General features: G+C 34.7%; 1 protein-coding gene across 2 annotated transcripts; it reads right to left on the bottom strand.

Moving 5' to 3' along the window:
* Positions 1-3,712: 3,712 nt before the first annotated feature.
* On the bottom strand, positions 3,713-19,191 carry LOC132300001 (CBS domain-containing protein CBSX1, chloroplastic-like). Of its 2 annotated transcripts, XM_059796928.1 has the most exons (8): positions 18,724-19,173; positions 15,610-15,697; positions 15,466-15,530; positions 10,935-10,983; positions 10,166-10,224; positions 5,043-5,158; positions 4,280-4,337; positions 3,713-4,177 (listed from the first exon to the last, which is right to left on the bottom strand). In XM_059796928.1, exons 1-8 carry the CDS (start codon positions 18,946-18,948, stop codon positions 4,103-4,105), a joined length of 735 nt encoding a protein of 244 aa, XP_059652911.1. In that variant the 5' UTR covers positions 18,949-19,173; the 3' UTR covers positions 3,713-4,102. The 2 variants fall into 2 exon arrangements, with proteins under 2 accessions (XP_059652911.1, XP_059652912.1); XM_059796929.1 differs by lacking the exons at positions 3,713-4,177; positions 4,280-4,337; positions 5,043-5,158 and adding an exon at positions 6,100-6,539 and having other exon boundaries at positions 18,724-19,191.
* Positions 19,192-20,052: the final 861 nt, after the last annotated feature.

The following is a 20,052-nucleotide window of genomic DNA, read 5'->3' as shown; positions in this document are numbered from 1 at the left end:
CACGTTGAGAGAAGAGGAGAATTGAACTCTAGACTTATAGAATGGGGATATTAAAGACCTGACTCTGACTCTTTATCAGTCAGACAATACCGTCACACCTATATAATATTTATGGTGATTACTAGGATGAAATTATAGAAAAAAATCCCCCAACAAAAGCTTGTCACAAAAGCATTTGACTGCACGTCAAGAACATCTTTAGTGGGCTCACGAGCATTATCATAGCACTGGATTAGAGTCCTTTACATTATATATATATATATATATAGTTTAAAAATCTTTAACTACTTCATATACCCAATCACACAATTCTCGTACCGCGCATCTATTCTTACTTTTATTCTATGTGGCTTATATTTGGCGGTTTTCGTTTTCACTCTCACTTATTCTTGTTCCTGCTTTGACTTAATGTCTACCTAAATTCTGCCGTTTAATTAAGAGCTTAAATAATAAAACTTTCGATACTTTCATTTTTTTTATTCTTATTTGTAAAAATTCTAACAGAATTATAAAGTTATCACTTTATTTCAATTCTGTGAATAAATGGTTAAGAGTTTATGAAATTACTAAATTACCCTTATAATATTTAAAATAAAAATTCATATTTTACAAATTACAATATTACCTTCTTGCACAAAACGATCCGGTCTCCAGAGCAGTTAACTCTCTATCTCTTCATGGAGTATAACTATTGTATATTTATATGTATATTTGTATCTATCTATATATATGTTTGTGTTATATATATACATCTGAATTCAAATGTGTTGATTGATTTCGTTATTCGTATAGATAAACATTTGAAAGCTCTGCGAATGTATGCCACATTCAAATTACAATTTCTATGCTTATTATTCTAATTGTTGGTTGTATTCAATGGTTCGTTTTGGTCATTTATGGCATTTAGAGATTTCCCAACTTTTTAAGTAGCATTTCAGAAAGCCATTATAAAAGGTAGCCAGAATGTTCGAGTAAAACAAACGGACCATACGCAGATAGTAAGAGCTAGAGCATGGTTTGAACAAAGCCTTGAAGCCATGGTCCTTCAAATATTGGACCGCCTACGCCGTTTCTGGATTTTCTTCGAAGCCGTCTTTGATGACAAATTTGGCCTCGGTTTCAATAGGCCACTCAGCCCAATTTGGCGTGGGAGGTTCCTCGGATGGTCCCTCGGAGAAGCGAGCGCACTTGGAAGAGGTTTTGGGTGCCATTTAGAAGAGGGAGTTGGCTTAGGAAATTTATCAAACACCTGGCGGGCAAGAAAAATAAGAAGAGAGACAAAGAGGATTATAGATGAGGAAAACCAAAAATTTTTACTTGGAATTGACAATATATAACTCCAAAACAATCACAAATCCTCCATATATATAATCCCACCCGCCATTAATCCAAAATTGAGAGAAAGAGAAAAAGAAGAAAACTTACCAACAATGGAGGAAATAAAAGCCCTTTCTTGATGCAAAATGGGTGTGATATTGATGAGAGATTGATGGAGATGAAATGGTTGGATGGGATAAGGTTGGAGATGAAAGTGGGGAAGAATGAGGGAGAAAAGGAAGAAGGATAAGGGAGATAGAGAGTGAGCGTCGGCTAGAGAGATAGGAGGGAGAGTTAAGAGGTTTGAAATGGGCTTGAACTTAGCCCTTTTAATGAATCTGCAAAGTGCGGCAGGTGCCCGCAACGTAGGCCGGGCGCCCGCGAGGTGCCTAGGCTTAGCTTTGGCCAAGCTTGGCGTGCAGCTGGAAGGCCCCATTGGCACTCGGTGGGGGCCCACAAGGATTGGCGGGCGCTCACAATTTTGGGCAGAATCTGCCTTGCTATTATGGCCGAACGGAGGCCGGGCCAGGGTCCAAAAATTCTCTAATTAGAAACTTCAGCTCATATGAACCCTAGACACCTTGTATAACCCTCAGAATGGGATTCGGAGCTCATTTGCAAAAATTTTATTTTTAAGGCCCGAATTTCCGGTGATTTTTGAATTTTCCGAGAAAATTGCCGGAATGACCTTGAAAAATTCCAAAAAACCTTCTCCTTCCCCTTCCTCCTCTTCGACTTCTCTCCGCCGTCGACGTCGTCTTCACCGACCGACTCTGCGCCCTAGCTCAAGAGCCGTTGTCGCTTCTTCGCCTTCTCTCTCTCCGTCAGCGACGCATCGGCCTCGATCACCTGAATGGCGGTGAGAAGCCCACAGGAGGTGTCGTCTCCTCCGGCGACGGCAGATTTTCCTGCATCGACGCCGACGAGCGTGGTACAGTCCGGACACTCCCACTGGAGTGTACCAACTAGGATTTCGGACTTGACGGTGGTGTACCAACTAGGATTTCGGGCTTGACGGTGAGGCGCTTACGAAATTGATAGCACTTGTTTGGCACATGTTCCTCCAGGGATATTTTCGTCACTAAATTTTGATTTCAAAACACTTGTTAACCACGCGCTTGGTTAACGGCCCAATATAACAGAATTGGAGCAAAGTGACAACTTTGTAATCTTGTTGAGATTTTTACAAACAAGTTAAGATTTTATGATCAAAAAATGAAAGTAGCGAAGGTTTTATGATTTAAGCTCTTTAATTAATAAGAGAGTATAACCAGTGATTTAACAGCAAAAGAAAAAAATAAATAAATAAATCCAATATAGAAAATTATTTCCAATCCCACAACTGATTAGATTGATTAGCATATGATTAAAAAAAAATAATGTTGGTTAGTTCCAAGAATAATTATAATTGAAATATACTCTTGATAAGACATCAGTATAATAATTATAATTGAAATCCACTCTTGATAAGACATCATTAAACTTGAGATAATCCTAATCTATTGAGTTCCTTTCAATCCACAAAATTCATATGAATTGATAAGGTTACATGAGCCAACAGTGGGATTCATGATGTATATCATGAAAAGAAAAGAAAAAAATCAAGAGAAGTGTGTGCCTCACAATCGTCCTAGAATAAATATGAAAACACCATAAAACTGAAGGAACTAGCCTCTACCAAGGAATCCATATTAGAACGCCCAGGAAAACTCTCTCTCTCTAGAAAGATTCTCTCTCCATCGCTTTAGAAGTCCCTATTAAACTAAAAAATATAAAAAATAAAGAATAAAGAATAAAAAAAAGAAAGAAAATTACAAATGGATGTTAAAGCCACCATAAAAACAGCTCCCTACAACACTGTCCTCTTCCACAAATCAATTCAAGGAGAGGAAGAATATGATAAGGTGGGGACAACAAAGTTCCTCATCTTAGAATATCTAGCCATTGGAGGGGTTCCATGAAACGTTGGTGGAACTCAACAAGAGGGTGTTCCAATGACCACATCAGAGCATTTCTTGATGAGAAATTTTATCAGAGGTGTTGAAGGTTGTGATTCCAGTTAGGATTAAAGAGTAGACGTCGTGGAACAGCAACCCGAAAGTGTTACAGTGAAGAGGAGAATGAAAAAGAGTGGTGGTACGGTTGATGAGCGGTGAAAATGACAATGTTAAGCAATCAAAGGCAAGCAAGAGAGTTGGCAGAGAAGTTAAACAACGAGCTGTTGAGCACCCTATTGGAATATCACTGTTATGATGAACGAACTTAAATCTCGTCCAAAGGAAACATCTAGCTTTTGATTGAATTTTGAAGGTAAAAGCAATGACACCGAATGCATGCCATGCCATGCCATTACAAAGCATAAATTCTCTTCAACAAATAAGTTGACAACTTGAGCTACTACCAGTAAACTGTAAGATTTACATTTCATTATGCGTAATAATGTAAATTAATACAGGAGTGTGCAGTTCTGACCAGAGTCTGAAAATAATACAGAAGTTTCACGCAAAATAAGATAATTACCCCTCAAGGGCCTCAACATTTACAAGCACAAACTAAAATATGCAATTTCTAACAAGAAGACTAAGCATTGGGAGATCAATGGATCACTAACCTCTAAATGCTCTAATCGGTCAAGAAAAATACATGGACAACAATCAAATGCCTCCTGCCTGATGCTATGGTTGAACCAAAATAATACCTGGGACTGCAAAATGCGTGAATTTGATAATGTGAAGACACCATCACTTCAAATACATCGGAGATATTGAATTTTTCAATCTTGAAATTATGGGGTCTTCTCACTAGCACGTTTAATCTTAAGGGCAGCTCTAACAACATTTCCCCTTGTAATGATTCCAATCTATAACATTGTGACAAATAGAGATCAATCACATATATTTACTGCTCATAATGATCCAAATTCAATGAACTTCAACAAAGAAGCACAAAATAGATCACTTACCAGCTTGCCATCACTGTCGACAACTGGAAGTCGGTGGTACTTTGTTTCAAGCAACAACCTAAAATTAGAAGAATTATTTTAGGGTACTAAAGTCTCCAATGAGAAGCCAATCGTTACGTTTCAAAAGCCATGAGATCGTATTTGAAAGAAGGTAAGTCGAGACATAATTTATGTTGTATGAGTAATGCTGTGTGATAACTTTCTGTTCCTTCTCACGTCTTTGCTAAACACATGCTCAAAAAATACACTGAAACACAATTTTTATTACCCATAGAATCCCTTTTCTCTAATACTTCAGGCTTTGTAAGAAGCATGTGCTTCACTCTTAGTAAAGCAGACAGTAAAAAAGTTTGCAAGCTACGCCAGTTAATTTCTCATCCTTGGATGGAATCCATTATATAAATTAGAACATCTTATTTTGCTTAAAATAATGAGCCAAAGCCTCATCTTTAAATGAAAAAACTGATTTACTGTATAAAAGATTAAAAAAAATAATAACTAAATAAAATAAAATAAAATAAAAGAACGAAAAAAAAAAGTGTTAGAACATGATATACACTGTTGGAAACATTATCTAACAACTTAAGCCTTTGGAACAACTGGTAGTTAACATGGTATCAGAGCTTTAATTCTGTCTTGGGTTTAAGTGACCATCTATGCATTTTTGTGACCTATTTGCCAGCTAGAGCTTGATTTATATTATTAACGACATTCTCTAACAGTTAAGTTTTTGAGCAGTTAATAAGTTTTAACAGAATGTTACCTCACAGCATCTTCAAGATTAGTGGTTTCACGAACAACAAGTGGAGCAGGTGTCATCAAATCGCCAACAACTTTGCCATTGGTTTTGTTAAGCAGTTTTTGGATCTCATTGAATGTCTGCCATTATAGTCCAAAAATTAGATAAATTAGAAGTTGAAAGGGAACCGATACAAAATATTAGTTTGAGGGATCCTTTTGCCAATTAATTGGACAAATGTCATGAAACATAACTCAAGAAAAACTGCTTTCAGTCTTCAGGCCAGGTGCTGTCTCCATGTAAAGTAGATTCTCACCTCATAATAACAAAACTGAGCCAGTTCATGTGCAAGTGAAACTCTACCAAGAAACTTAATGGCTCGTAAGAAGCACAGGCACTTCTATGAAGGTGCCGTGTCCGTATCGGATGCTGACAATTTAGAAACACTCCTAAATATGTGTTCATCATTTCATGAATACGTCAATAATTTAAAAATAAATTTCATTATCTCATACACTTAATTGTAACATTCCAAACACTTGGTGGACACATCCCAGATATTCCTCAACACAAGTCCAATATAAGTTTATAACAGAAACATATTTACGAGTGGGCACGTTAGACGATATCTGTTTCGGAAACAATATGAACACACCTCAAAGTGACCAAACTTTTTTTCTTAAAGAAAAAAGAGATTGTAAACATGGTCACCATTAGTCAAGCATGCAATGACTCTTTTCATATGGGACAAAATTATAATTGTAATTGTAAAGTAGATGAGTGTAGTTTGTGTCGATATAAATTAATAACAATCCTAATAATATTCTCGTATCGTATCTTCTAAATTATGTAACTCTTAATATAAAAAAAATGAATAAATAAAGTTCTATAACAGTCTTACTCAATAGATGTATATATATAGAAATTTTTATTTATCTATAATTTTTCCTTGTCACTTCCATGTCCTTATTTTTTAAGATTTGAAGTGCTGGTGTATGTGTGTGTTGTGAATGTACAAAATAGAATGGCACACAAGAATATTAAAATATCTGACATCACTCCTACAAAGGGAGGCAAAAAGTTCAAGTTCTTAATAAATGTAGTCGTATTTATGGAAAAGCACGTAAAATCATTAAACAGGAAAATTACGGTCTATAGGTTATGAGGCCAGAACGCAATAAACATAACAAAATAATAGAGTAGTTCTGCCATTGCAGGTCTAGCCAATGCTGGCACGCAATATTTCGTGCAGAGAAGAAACTACGCAACTCTGTTCACGAAGGAAAACATACTACAATAAGATTAAATAAATAAATAAATATATTGGAATTATTATCATGGAGCATATTCTCTATGTCTTCACATTCCTTTCTCGGCATAGTTCCGGCTTTTCCCCGCGTTGTTCCGGCCATTTCCCCTCGTTGTTCCGGCCTTTCTCCGGCGTAGTTCTGGACATTTCCCAGCGTAGTTCCGGCCTTTTCCCGGCTTAGTTCCGGCCTTTCCCGGCTTTGTTCCAGACACCTTTTCATTATTTCAAGGCATTTCTTTATCAAGTTGGGCATTCATGATATTCATGCTCCAATTTGAAGGGAAGTGTTGAAATATATAAATATTTCTACATTGGAGCAAAATCCTCCACCAATCATGGTGATCCGATCAATTTCCTTCCAATTATAAATATATCTACATAACGGGGGAGCAAAATCCTCCACCAATCATGGTGCCTCCTTTGACTATTGTACACCTTCCATATATTTTTATCTTTACCATGCCTATTATTGAAATATATAAATATTTTTATATAATTGTTGAGCAAAATCCTCCACCAATCATGGTGATCAGGTTAATTTCCTTCCAATTATAAATATTTCTATATAATGGTGAAGCAAAATCCTCCACCAATCATGGTGCCTCCTTTTACTATTGTACACCTTCCATATATTTTTGTCTTTATCATGCCTATATATAGGCTCCTTGTACTCGAGCAATATATAGATATGAATAATAAAAATGTAGCCCTTAGTAGCTCTCTGTCCCTTAATGTAGGCCTTAGTGCCGAACCATGTATATGTCTATGTTCTTAATCGTTCTCTATTTCATCTTCCTATTTTACATCTTATATTTCCGCATCCAATTTTAACATGGTATCAGAGCATGCAACGTTCTTTGTTCATTTCTCTTTTTTCATCAGAACCATTCTTGGTTCTCTTCTCGGATCTCTAGATCCATTTTTATTGAGGTGGTCTTCTTACACCTCTTCATCAATCAAGGTTGCTGCTACTCGTTTCGGATCTTCAGATTCATTTTTTAATGAGGTTGTCTTCTTACACCTCTTCATCAATTGAGGCTACTGCTACTTGTCTTGGGATCTTTGGATCCATTTTTATTAAGGTCATCTTGTTACACCTCTTCATCATATGCACTAGTTGCTACTCGTCATCTCAATAGCAAGTTGGACATCCATGCCATTCATGCTCCAACTTGAAAGGGAGTGTTGAAGATTTACTAGAGGAATCAATGAAGGAAAATCTTTCAGTTTTGATGCTCTTTCCTATTGTTAAAGATTTACTGTTATATTTGTTATTGAAGGAATCAATGGAGGAAAATCCTCCATTATTGATGTTTCCTTTTAGGAATTTGTGGAGAAAAATCTTTCAGTATTGATGTTGTTTCCTATATCTATTTCTTTCCATTCTCATTATTTTATTGATGTTGTTTCCTATATCTATTTCTTTCCATTCTCATTATTTCTTTTCCTATATAAAGGAGTCTTCACCATTGTATTGAGCATAAAAAGGAAGATTATTATAATAAAAGATATGTAGCACTTTGGGCTTTCTGTGCCGTGGATGTAAGCCCTAGTGGTTGAACCACGCATATTCTTGCCTTGTGTTCTTCATACTTTGTTTCTCTATTCAATTTTAATAAAATAAAATCTCTCTCTCTTTGATAGGAGGGCAAGAAGCTCAACACAACAAATTTCATCATGCCTTGGTCAACCAACGCCTTGAAAAGCCATAATATTTTTTTGTCATAAATCACATGATTATATTTAATCATACTTTTAAAGTGCTAATAGCTGTACTTTTCTAGACTTATCAAAATTTGACAAAAACTTGCAATAACTCACACCCTACTCCATAATTTCGGAGGATAGTAGATGCTGCATCCAGTACACATTAAAGGGCATTCCTCTTGGGAACTTTTTGTTTCCAGTTGTCATTCAAAAGTAGATAAGATTTAACTTTTTGTTTCTTACCTCACTCTTTTAATTCTCAACTGAACAAGCTTTTTTTACAACTAATTGGGCCGTTACATAAATTCTGATTCTCCCTTTCACTATATCCAAGGCCATAACCTTAATAAACCGCATGTTATTATATCCTTCCTTAGTAACTCTACCTATGTTAACTTTGGTCTTCTCCTTCGCCTAGCATTATCCTCAATGTGGACATTGTCACACCTTCTTTTTTTCTTTTCTTTTTTTTCCTAATTAGTACTCACACACACTTGTCTCTTACGAGACTTAAACCCCTGACCTCCCTTTGGAAAGTAAGAAGCTGATACCGCTAAGCGGCCCGTTGGTGACATTGTCACTCTTCCTGGCACTTAGTGGTCTTCTTTGCACATGACCAAAACATCTTAATCAATTTTTTCTCATTTTTTCTCCAATTGATTCCCTACTCCAGCCAGCCCACTCCTCTTAATGAGTATATAATGCAGTACTATGCCCATCGTCACGGTTATAATAGTAAGCGCCTGTTTGATTTCTTACTTCAGCGCTGAATGCAGAAAACGGTAAGTGATTTTTAAAAATAAGTGTGTTTGATAAAATTTTAAGATACCGCTTCATATGCTAAGCACTGCTTAAAACAGGCCAAAATTTTAAGTAAGGAGAGGGTTGCTTATCGCTTATCGCTTATCGCAGAAGACGGTAAGTGATTAGGTTTTAAAACTATTTTTTTAATAACTACTCTACCCTCAAATAATCATGATCTCTTCTGGGCTTCTCTCTGCGTTTTCTACAGGACTTCTCTCTACAATTTCTTTAAAATTCTCTTTGCAATTTCTCTCTCCATCTGGAAACAAAGTGAGTTCTCTCGTTGAAAAACTCTTTATATATATTTAGTTGGTTGTTACTTTTTAATTTATTTTTTACTTTTACACTATAGAACAAATTCTTTAAAAAATATATAATTTTACCAAATTCCCAAAATATTATAATAATAATAATAATAATTCTAGGTATTATCTTATAAACACGTCTCTTTTGGTTACCTATTCAAATTGATTTAACACAAATATTTACATAATAGAATTCTATTTCTTTGATTTAACACAAGTATTTATATAATAGAATTCTATTTCTAGATGAGAATTCTTTTTCACCTACTTTCTTCGTAACACCCTTTTCAATACCATACATAAATATTATGTAATCCAAAATCAATATATATTAAATTTTACTTTCTTTAATTTTGTAACACCTTTTTCGATATCCTACATAACAAATATTATGTAATCAAAAACCCATAAATTTTAAATTTTACTTTCTTTAATCTTTGTAGCACCCTTTTTGATATCCTACATAAATGTTATGTAATCCAAAATCCATATATTTTAAATTTGCATCAATTATTTATATAATATAATTCTATTTCTAGATAAGAATTCTATATTTTTTTTATGATTATTTAACATTATTATTCATTGTTAAATTGATATATTTCATTGAGTGAATTAATGTGGTTATTTTATTAATAATTTTATATTATAAATATAAAATTGTTATGAGTACCATATATTGAGGGCAAAAATGTAATCTGTACAACTTGCAGACTTCAGCTTTTGTATATAACAAACAATCTTAATGAATTCAGTGCTTAAAATTAAAACATTATCGAACAGGTTTTCAAATTAAAATACATTCAGCACTTAAAATTTCAGCGCTTAAGTACTTAAAATTTTCAGTGCATAATTTTCAGTTTTATCAAACAACACCCAAGTGCCACAACTTCTCAATAAGAAGAAGCAAGCCACAAAACTTGGTCACTGAAAAAGTGGCATATCTCACGTAGTCACGTGCCAGTAATTAAATCGCTATTGGAAGTAGGAATTCAATAAATAAAAGAGGAGATAGCACATACTTTCCAAGAACTATCAACGTTGGGAAATAAGTTTGCATCAGCTTGACTACCAACTGCACCTAGGGACCAGAAATAAGAAAAATAAGTAGTTAGAAATCTATTCAGGAACTTTTAAAATAATTCAACATCAAGTTGGTTGACAGTAAGTCCACTGATGATAAAGTGCACTAAGAAGCAAAGATTAATACTGGTGAATCACAATTACCAAATCAGGTATATCATCCACATGCATATGAACTCTATAAAAAACAATTAGAGACTTAAAAAGAGTCTTTTCGGAGTAATTCAGGAAAAAAAATTTGAAGGAGAAAAAAAAAAGTCATAAAATAGCTAAATGACTGATTAAATGAATGATCAATCATTTCTACCATTTCAAATGCAATAAAAGCTGAAGTGAAGTGAACAAAATTCATGTCTAACAAGGAAACATAAGTTCAAATAACAGTCCCAGAAAGGTTAAAATGTTGATCGATGTGAAAGGATGTAAAATATAATATGATAATCATGTTGAAATGTCCGAGAGAATGAACATATCATGCATAATGGAGCATTTAATCAATACAAAACTAACTTAAATTTTACAATTTGCATTGTCAACGAGGAATATACCACAATAACGACAATGTTGTCTCTCCTCAGAGTTTCAAAATTCAAACAGTAATTATTAATACTTAAAACTCTCCAGAACAAGCAAGAAGCATATGGTGAATAATTCCAAGGACAAGATTGCCCTAACAGGTAGAAATTAGGTTTACAACTTGAATGGTACCTGAAATTGAGTCAAGTGCTAGCAAGTCATAATCCGAAACAACACCAACCTGCAGCAAATATTTACTGTGGTCAATGTATTGTACTCAATTTCCTATATAAATAGATTACTTACAGAAAGAAGTTCATTAAAAAAGAAGATTTCAGAAACGGAAAACTGGAAAAAGGGAGAGTGAAAAGAAAGTTGGTAACCACTATGAAGTAGCAGTGCAGCGCCTAACAAGTAACAACTACAGAAACGGGGTCTCCCACGCATCATATTCTATGGCTCGAGCTACCTTCTTCATACCAAGTGAAGTGGATTCTCATATACAATACTGTTCACACCCTAAGTTATTCAACTGAAAAATGCATGGTTTGGAGAGGATTGATATAGACTATGGAGTTTTGACCACAAATGAGCAGTTTCCTAGAAGGTTGGAATGCAGATAACAAGTATCCATCTGTTCAATCTAACTCTAGAATTCAATAAGAAGCTTGTATGATATAAGTGTACTTAACCCAAAACCAGACATGGATTCCAGTAAAACATCACCAAAATTACATCGAATATATCAGCAAAAATAAGTATCATAATTAGCTGTAGATCACGAAAATAACGATGGAGTTTGTTTGACTTTATATTTGTGATTTGAAACAAAAATAACCATACATCAACGGATTTCTCGTACTGTTATTACTTATCAAAAAACAAATTATCATACTGTTATTAACCTAAGAAACATATTTATCTCTGATTGGTATTTTGAATTCATAATCCTGGTTTCTTATATATTTTTAGTATTTCTAATTAATGAAATATTGATATCATATTATTATAAACAACTCTAAAGTGTGATGTAGGCCACTAGAGATTGAACAATGATGACCTGTTCGTGGAGTTCACTTAAGAAATAAGGTACCGGGCAAAAGAATAAGCTTTCTTTTTGTTTTTTAACCTGACCAAAGCAAAAGAATAAGCTTAATCAGACAGTCTAACCTGGTTGGTTCGCCTTAGATGCTAAGAAAACAAGAAGCAAGAACTGATATCTAAGATTACTTTACGTAGTAGCATCATCAATCATTCAATAAAACTACATTTTAAGAACGGTGCCTATGCCAAGTCAATTTATTGTTGTTCAAATTGACCATGATGTCCTTTTCTATTTCTATGATGTAAGCAAGTTGATTTACATTTGACATCAAATCATCCCTGTTTTATGGTGTGACCTATTTTTCTACCAAAACTATCCATAAACGATGGGCAGATCATGTGCAAATCATCCCTGATTTACATTAATTTTATCTGAAAATTTAAAATTTTGAACTCTGTTTTATCACTCACTCGTATGACTTTGTGGAACACAAGCCAACTGAAGCAAAAAGATGGGCAGATCATGTGCAATAAGGAGCAAACGGATTATGTGTGCCACATCTTTAGTAACAGGACTTGGTAGCATTTTACCATGATTTTGCATTTAATATTTCTTGGTCTTGGTTTTCTAAGAGAGATTTTCTTTTCTATTCTTGTTCATCATCCTTTTTTTTTCTTTTTCCTTTTTTTTTTTTTTTTTTTTTTTTTTTTTTAAGGACATACAAGCATCTGAAAGCCATGAACAAGATAAATGAAGCCAACCTAAAGCAAATCGCAAGTCGGAGACTATAAAGAGCTTCCAATCAACAAGAACATGCAACGCGGAAAACAATTAAGAATATGACCAAATCATGCATAAAATCTTGGAGTGGAAAGTCATAGTGTACTCTAAATTCAAGTCATAGTGCTTGAATTTAGAGTCATCACCCTTTCCAGCCTATCATGGTGTACTTAACCTCTCATCTCACCTTAACTACTTGTCCATGGCTATTGGGACCAAAATGGCTTAACTACTAAACCTCCCAAAGACACAGCTGCTACTTAATCCAGCAAGTGATTTGAACCTTTAAAATTACTACACACACAAACAATCTCATAAGCAACATGGGCATGAAGATAATGCATCTTGTGAGAGAGTTTATGAAGTATGGACACGGATACCATATACAGATACAACACAACACAAATATGACAATATGAAAAAGTCTTAGGAAACAGGGTGATGGACATGGAAATATATATATATATATATATATATATATACGTGTATGTATATGTTGTGTATGTGTACATATGTATAAAAATCAAAATGTACATATGCATCCATGTATAATTATATACATATATTATGACTAACATTCCCTAATAAAAATATCAAATATTCTAACTTTCTATCTAACAAAATATATTCTCACTGTATCTTAATTCTTCTTCCTAAGAATGTTCAAGTACTTTAAACCCTTATTTCACTTCTCCTAACTGTTAGGTTATAGTACGAATGCTATAATTTGGTAGGAGGGAAGGAAGGCAGTATGAGGAAAGAGAGGAGGGACGGAGCAAACAAGGGAAAATTAGATTGAAGGAAAGGATGGATGCATGAGGCATGCCTCCTGGCCCACCATTTTCCATCCCTCCAAAAGTGGATGGAAGAGAGGAGGTCTTGAGAAGGATAAGTATAGTATATTATGTAAAGTGATGTGATTACTCCTAATCAATTTTGTAAAATTATATAATGCAGATATAGTTGTAAAATATATATAAAATACCTCCTTCCCTTCCCTCTTACCAAACAAGGGAAGGTGTCACCTCCTTATACTCCCTTAAATGAAAGGGAAAAGGACACCTTCCCTGCTCTGGTGATGTTTCATTCATCCTTCCGAACTTCCTACCACTCATTTTTACATCCTTCTTACCAAACGAAGTATTAGGTCGACAAATTTGTAATCAAAACTTATGCTCCATTTGGTAGGATGGATGGAAAAAGGAGATGGAAAAGAGAGGAGGATGGATGGATGAGGCAATCCTTAGATAAGGGAAAGTGTCAATCCCTCCATTTGTTTGGTTGGATGGAAGAGAAGTAAATGGTTACTTATCAAGAAAAAGAAAGAAGAGAAGGAAATAGATAATATTACGACTTTACCATTGGACCCTAAAATATATAAATTAATACATTTAAATGAGGTTAATAATGTCATTTCCATTTTATTTAACAATTATCATATTTTCGCACTCCTCTTCCACCCACTATTGGATGGAAGCAAAATCATGGGCCCAAAGGTAAGCCTCATCTCTCCTCCCATCCTTCCCTTCTTCCTCTCCCTACTACAAAATAACAGAAACTTGTCCCTCCTTCCTCTCTTCCCTCTCCAGTCCTTCATTCCGCCCTACCAATAGAAAATGTATTTTTGTTTATTTTAGAGTGTCTAGTTAGTTAAGCCTGTTGTGGTACCTTGTCCAATGGCAGATCAGGAATTTCACCAAGTTGCAAGGATGAAAAGGAAATTTACAACTTGAATTGGGACATTAGCCAATAGGGTTTTGCATATAGTATTAATAATTAAGGTTTGTTTCAAGACCTATTCAACTTCTACTCTAGGTCTAAAACACGGCCTTGCAATACGCAATTCAGAGCCTAGAGTGTGGTCCAATAAACTTCTCACTAACAATTATAAAAAAAAAAAAAAAAGATGCAAGTCAATGCTCAACTACTTGTCAAACATGTGTCCTAGACTATTTAAAAAGAATTAAATATATGTTCAAAATAATATCTATATATATACATTCAAAGCATGAATATGTTTGGGAAGAATAGGACACATGCCTGCAAGTATCTAAGGAGTATCGATATAGATACAATATCAATACAACTCCGTTATATTAGTATTTATGCTTCATGGGAAATCGTCTAAACAAACAAGTAATTCTGCCCATGTTTTTGGGTGCTTCATTCAATGAATTTTCACAGCTTCTTCTAACATGAGACATGCTTTTAAATCTTACCTAATCACGATTTTTATCATATATAACCAAAATGCATGACATCATGCTGCTTCACTAGCTTGTCCCAACTCATAATTTGCCTCTAAGCTTCTAATTACTATTGCGCAGATATAAAATAATTTTTCACATTCAAGCAATGCTGAACATTTCCAAAAAGGAAATTATGAGCTTCATTTTATCACAATGAATTCCCCTTGCAATTCCAAGTTCCATGAGATGTTTCATCCCCATTCCATTCATATATTTGCTTTCATGGAGTATATTTGTGACCAAGCCTTCACTTTGATGGATCCTTCCAACAAGAACATCACATATTACCGGCAGCAGAACTTTGTTAGGTGCATAACAATCATAAAATCAGTGCCTTTCCTGATGATAAACTACAGAATAGGATCATAAAGGGAGGCACATTGCCACATCAATTAGCAATTTATATCATAACAATTTCATAGATTTTATCCTTCATAATTCCAAAAAGTGTATATCCCAACTCTAGGAACCATAGCTGTTCTCAGAAAAGTAGTCAAACAAAATTTCACCATGACTTAGAAGTTAAAAGCATGAATGAGATAAAATGCTAATAAAACAGCAACCCCATCCACACAATCCATGATCTAGAATAAAGAAAATAGGGATATTGACCATATAAAAAGGATTATCAATAAAAAACAAAAGTTACCAATTTCCAGTCATCATCTATCACAGGAAACCCAGTAATTCTTTTCTCCACAAGAGTCTCCAGTGCTGTTAATACAAAGGCTAGTAATCAGATAATGAAATATAATTAAGATATTCACAGTAAGGAAACCAGGACAAAAAGTACCTTCATCAACAGTTGTCATAGGTTTCACAACTTGTAAATTTTCTTTTCTTGTCATAAAATCACCAACCGTATATGTTCCATCTCTTGACTGCAAATTAACATACTAATTATGATTAAAGACTGAGGGAGCCAATACAAATAGAAAAGGTTAACAAATGCATTCTCCCCATTTCTTGCCCAACAAGAGAAAAAATTGAAAAGGGCATCCAAAAAGAAGATGAGAACGGTTAGGGATACCGCCAGAGACTATGGATGCTTCAATGGCTTCCTACGTGTAGCTGTCCAAGCAGCTGCCCAGGTATGTTGTAGAAGCATCTAGGAGCTCTATCAATAACATTCCAAAAAGGAAAAATCTGATGTACCATGAAATCATTCAAAACCACCATAGTAAATAATTCCCATAAGGATAATACCTAGGGATGGCAATTTGCCCCACCCCATTTAAACCGGTTTTGGGGGAACTATTTAAGGAATTTGGGCAGGGACGGGTTTTATGAGGAAAAATTCGCGCGGTTTCTGTGCAAGGGCAAGAGATGGTCCCCTCGCCCCGCCATGTTTAGGATTATTGTGTATTGTTTTTTCTTTTGGAAATTAAATTAATGTGTATTGTTGTCATTTGTAATTTGAATTTTATGCTAAACTATTATTGATAATTTTTTTTGTGTGGGTTGTATTATTGTATACTTCTAGTCTTGTTTAATTGTGGGATACATTTGGGGGGGGGGGGGGGGGGGGGAATACATTTGGGAGTAAACGGGGCCAGTCATGTGTTAGTGGAGGTACAAAAACATAAACGGGGACGGGGTAGCAGGGCAACCCTTTTAGGCGGTTTTGGGTGGGGGGCGGATTGGGGTATTTTAAACGGGGGCGGGGTCGGATGGGGGTACACCCGCCCACAACCGCCCCCATTGCCATCCCTAATAATACCTCTAGAAAATATTACTGCAAGATTAAACAATAATAGTTCAAGAAAATCCTCAAGTAATTAACCTCAACATGAGGGAATGGAATATAGTAGCTTTATCTTATTAGTTATTAATACAAAAAAATTCCCTCAACTATAAATGGATTTGACTTTTCTGTTAGGACTTAGAAACATGTTGCTTATATTAAAAGAGCTCCACTAGATTCTCTTACTTTCCATTAAATATCAGGCGCTCAAGTGAGAAAAAAGCACGTTTGCATGTACAGAAATTAAGCAACCAGTTGTATAAATAGTGCCAGCAGTTAATTCTATTCCAGAGATACCCTCCTAGCACTCTGAATTGGTAAAATCAATACGGGCAATTGCCATTGTTAGGCTTTTGCTCAGGCCTACATGACCAGGCTCTGACAAGTTTATTCAAGCTTTTGAAATTCACAAACAATGTAGACTAGTCCCGATTTAGCCTAGCCAAGATCAAAAGTTGAAATTCTAGTAATCAGATCCAATAAGCAAACCATTGTTGTGTAATCTGAGATTCACGTCAACCACACCAGCAAACTGCCACTTATCTAAGACAACATAATAGCATAAAAAATCCATCAAATAGGTAAAGCACTATTGGGTATTGAGTCTCAAATTCCTACTCTAATTAGGCTTCGTTTTAGAAGCATTCTGTTGAGAAAATTTCTTGCTGGGATATACTTGGGTTCTAAGGAATTGTGTTCCTTGTCAAAGAAGAACTTTGGTTTAGGATTCTATATATAGATGCATAGGCTTTTCACTTTTGGTTTGGACTTGAGAGATTGAGGGAGGAGTAGACTCATGGGGGAATTGATGGCTCTCCCTAGAGATATGGAGATGGAAGGTAGAGTTAAAAGAACATTGACAGTGAGCAAGGAAGCTGTGACTTTGTTGGCTCATGGAAGGGTACATCAAGAACAGCTCGGGTTTTGGTTGCAAAATAGTTTAGGGGAATCCCAGTACTAGGGTGTTTGGTTTTCTCTAACAAATTATAGTGGATTGTCTCTTCTCATCCATTAATCAGCCGGCATTTGTAGAAGCACATGTCTTGTGTTTCTTGAGTGATTATCTATTATTTATGATTTATGATTGAATTGGATCTCTAAGAGTAACATCAAATTGATAAGAAAGATCTTTCTTATCTTCCGATTCATCAAGATCAAGAACGTATTCCAGTCAATCAAAACAAAATCTTTTTCGATTGGTTGGGAATGAATGAAGAAATACTAAAATTTTCCCATATCGAATCTGGAATTTTGGTTCTTCCTAGAATTTTCTTTACTTAATAAAAATATATATAATTCAACCATGGGTTATACCAAGCAAATTACTTCCTTTAAACTTGAATATAATTGAAAATTTTAGTGAAAATAAAAACATCAATGGAAAGCAAGAAATGAATTGTTTTATACCTTCCAATAAAATAAAATAAAAAATCTTTGGAATTAAATAATAGAAAGCAAGAAGAAAAAGAAAAAGAATTGGATCAGATGCACAAAACAAAAAATATCTCGGATCCCTTCTCTCAAACCAACAAAAAGATATTGAAGAAGATTATCCGGGATCAGATATGAAAAAACGTAAAAATAAAAAAACAAAACATGAATAACACGGAAGCAGAACTCCATTTCTTCCTGAACTAGTATTTGCTTCTTTAGTTGAGATGGAATGAGACTTTGAATATAAAAATAAATAAAAAAATCAATAATAAGTGCTTCCACCTGCACAGATTGCTAAGAATCCAATATCTAAAAAGAATTAAAACATAATTTATGAACAGAACATATCCATTTTCAAAATCTCCCTGATTATGTAAATAGGTTCTAACTACTTCAACATAACCCTCCCTTTGGTGCTGAGATAACCATGAAAAAGAAGAAGTAAAAACTTGTTTTGAAAACCTACACAATTATATTAGGCAAAGTTTGATTTATCAGGAATACTAATCAAACTGATAATTTGTATCCATACATGTAACATAAAGGTCAGTATGGAGACAATAAATTGTGAATTTGTACTCATTTCTCTAGCCAAATGATCTCCACAACCAAACGGGACATAAACAATTTGGTAAAGCAATCTTATTGACAATGTGAAGAAAATCATAAGAAGTTTCACACGTATACATATGAATCTATGTGTGTGTAGGGAGAGAGAGGGTGATTTACCGGCGAGGAATTAGTGATACCGACGGCGGAGGGTGGGCGGCGAGGTTGAACGCCGAATTGGAGGCGACGGCGAGGGAGAGAAGAGGAGTGGGAGAGAGGAAGGCATGGTCGGTGGGGGCTACGATACGAGAGAGTGCACAGTAGGTGATGATGATGAACGGCTGATACAGCAGCGCCGGGTAGTGGGGCCACCATTTGAGAATCGGCGAAGCGGATCGAATCCATGAGCGTTCGTTTTTTTGCAAAATGAAGAGAGACGATTCGTTAAAAAATCATATATATATTCCACTGTATGTATATAATATCATACATACATTATATATAGAGAGAGAGAGAGAGAAGAGAAAGAGAAGTGTGGTAGTGCTTGTAGTTGAAAGCAGAGGAAAATGTGTTCTCCGTGAAAAATGGAAAGGAGAATAGCACCAAGTGGGGGCGGTGAAGCAGCTGAAGCTCCAAAACCTCCAACTGAGACTCAACATGTGGACCCACACCGCACACAAGTTGGTCGAGATTTATGATTTTTTTGGCGAGATTTATGATTTTTTCGGTTAAATAATATTCTTTAATCAAATATTTACACAATTTGATATCATATCATAAACGAGGCTTATCAACTTAGATAAATATCTTTTTCTTTTTTAAAAGATTTTTTTTTAAAATTAATAATCTTTTTATTTTTTAAATCTAACTTATAGCCCTCATCTCCTCGTTAAAGATAAAAAGATAATATTATTGGACTGCAGCTGTTTAAGTAAAAGAGTTGTAAAATTATTTTAATGAACAGATCATAATCTTTTTATTTAGGTCACATAAAGCGCCAGAGAGAGAATGAGAGCGAATTCGAAAGTGAGAACGTGAGAACAATAGAATTAAGTCATAAATGATGAGAATTTAAGTCAAAACGTTCACGAAGCATGAGAGCGAAAGGAATTAAGAGTAAACTACCATTTAACTTTTTATTGAGAGGAATTATGTAACTTAATTTTTTATTGAGTTAAATTAAGAGTTTACCGACTAAATCTAAATTAATTAATGTGTAAACTACCATTTTTTTATTTGTTAAAAAAAATTTTAAAAAAATGGGGCCCAACCAAAAGGCATGAATAATTCAAAGCAAAAGTAGGTCGGCTATTTAAAAGTTGGTAAGCCTCGTTTATGACATGATATCAAATTGGTACAAGCAACTGTTTATTGACTTTTCAGCAGTCAATATCATGCCCTAGAAGTTTTAGCTTGTGAAAAATTGAGTGGTCAGAGAACATTCCATTAGTTTGTTCTCTCTCGCTCTCTGTTCAGCATTCAAACAGTTTCATATGCAATGTTCAATTT

The sequence above is a fragment of the Cornus florida genome, unplaced genomic scaffold (genome assembly GCF_030987335.1).
Source record: "Cornus florida cultivar Cherokee Brave unplaced genomic scaffold, ASM3098733v1 CherokeeBrave_3.0.0_Hap2_Chr03, whole genome shotgun sequence".
NCBI classification, from domain to species: domain Eukaryota; kingdom Viridiplantae; phylum Streptophyta; class Magnoliopsida; order Cornales; family Cornaceae; genus Cornus; species Cornus florida.
This window is presented reverse-complemented; position numbering and strand designations above follow the sequence as displayed.

Coding starts and splice junctions, on each gene's coding strand:
- LOC132300001 (XM_059796928.1), bottom strand. CDS start 18,948: ATGGATTCGATCCGCTTCGCCGATTCTCAAATGGTGGCCCCACTACCC. Junction 15,698..18,723: donor GTATCACTAATTCCTCGCCG/GTAAATCACCCT, acceptor GTTAATTTGCAG/TCAAGAGATGGAACATATAC. Junction 10,225..10,934: donor AGCACTTGACTCAATTTCAG/GTACCATTCAAG, acceptor TCTGGTCCCTAG/GTGCAGTTGGTAGTCAAGCT.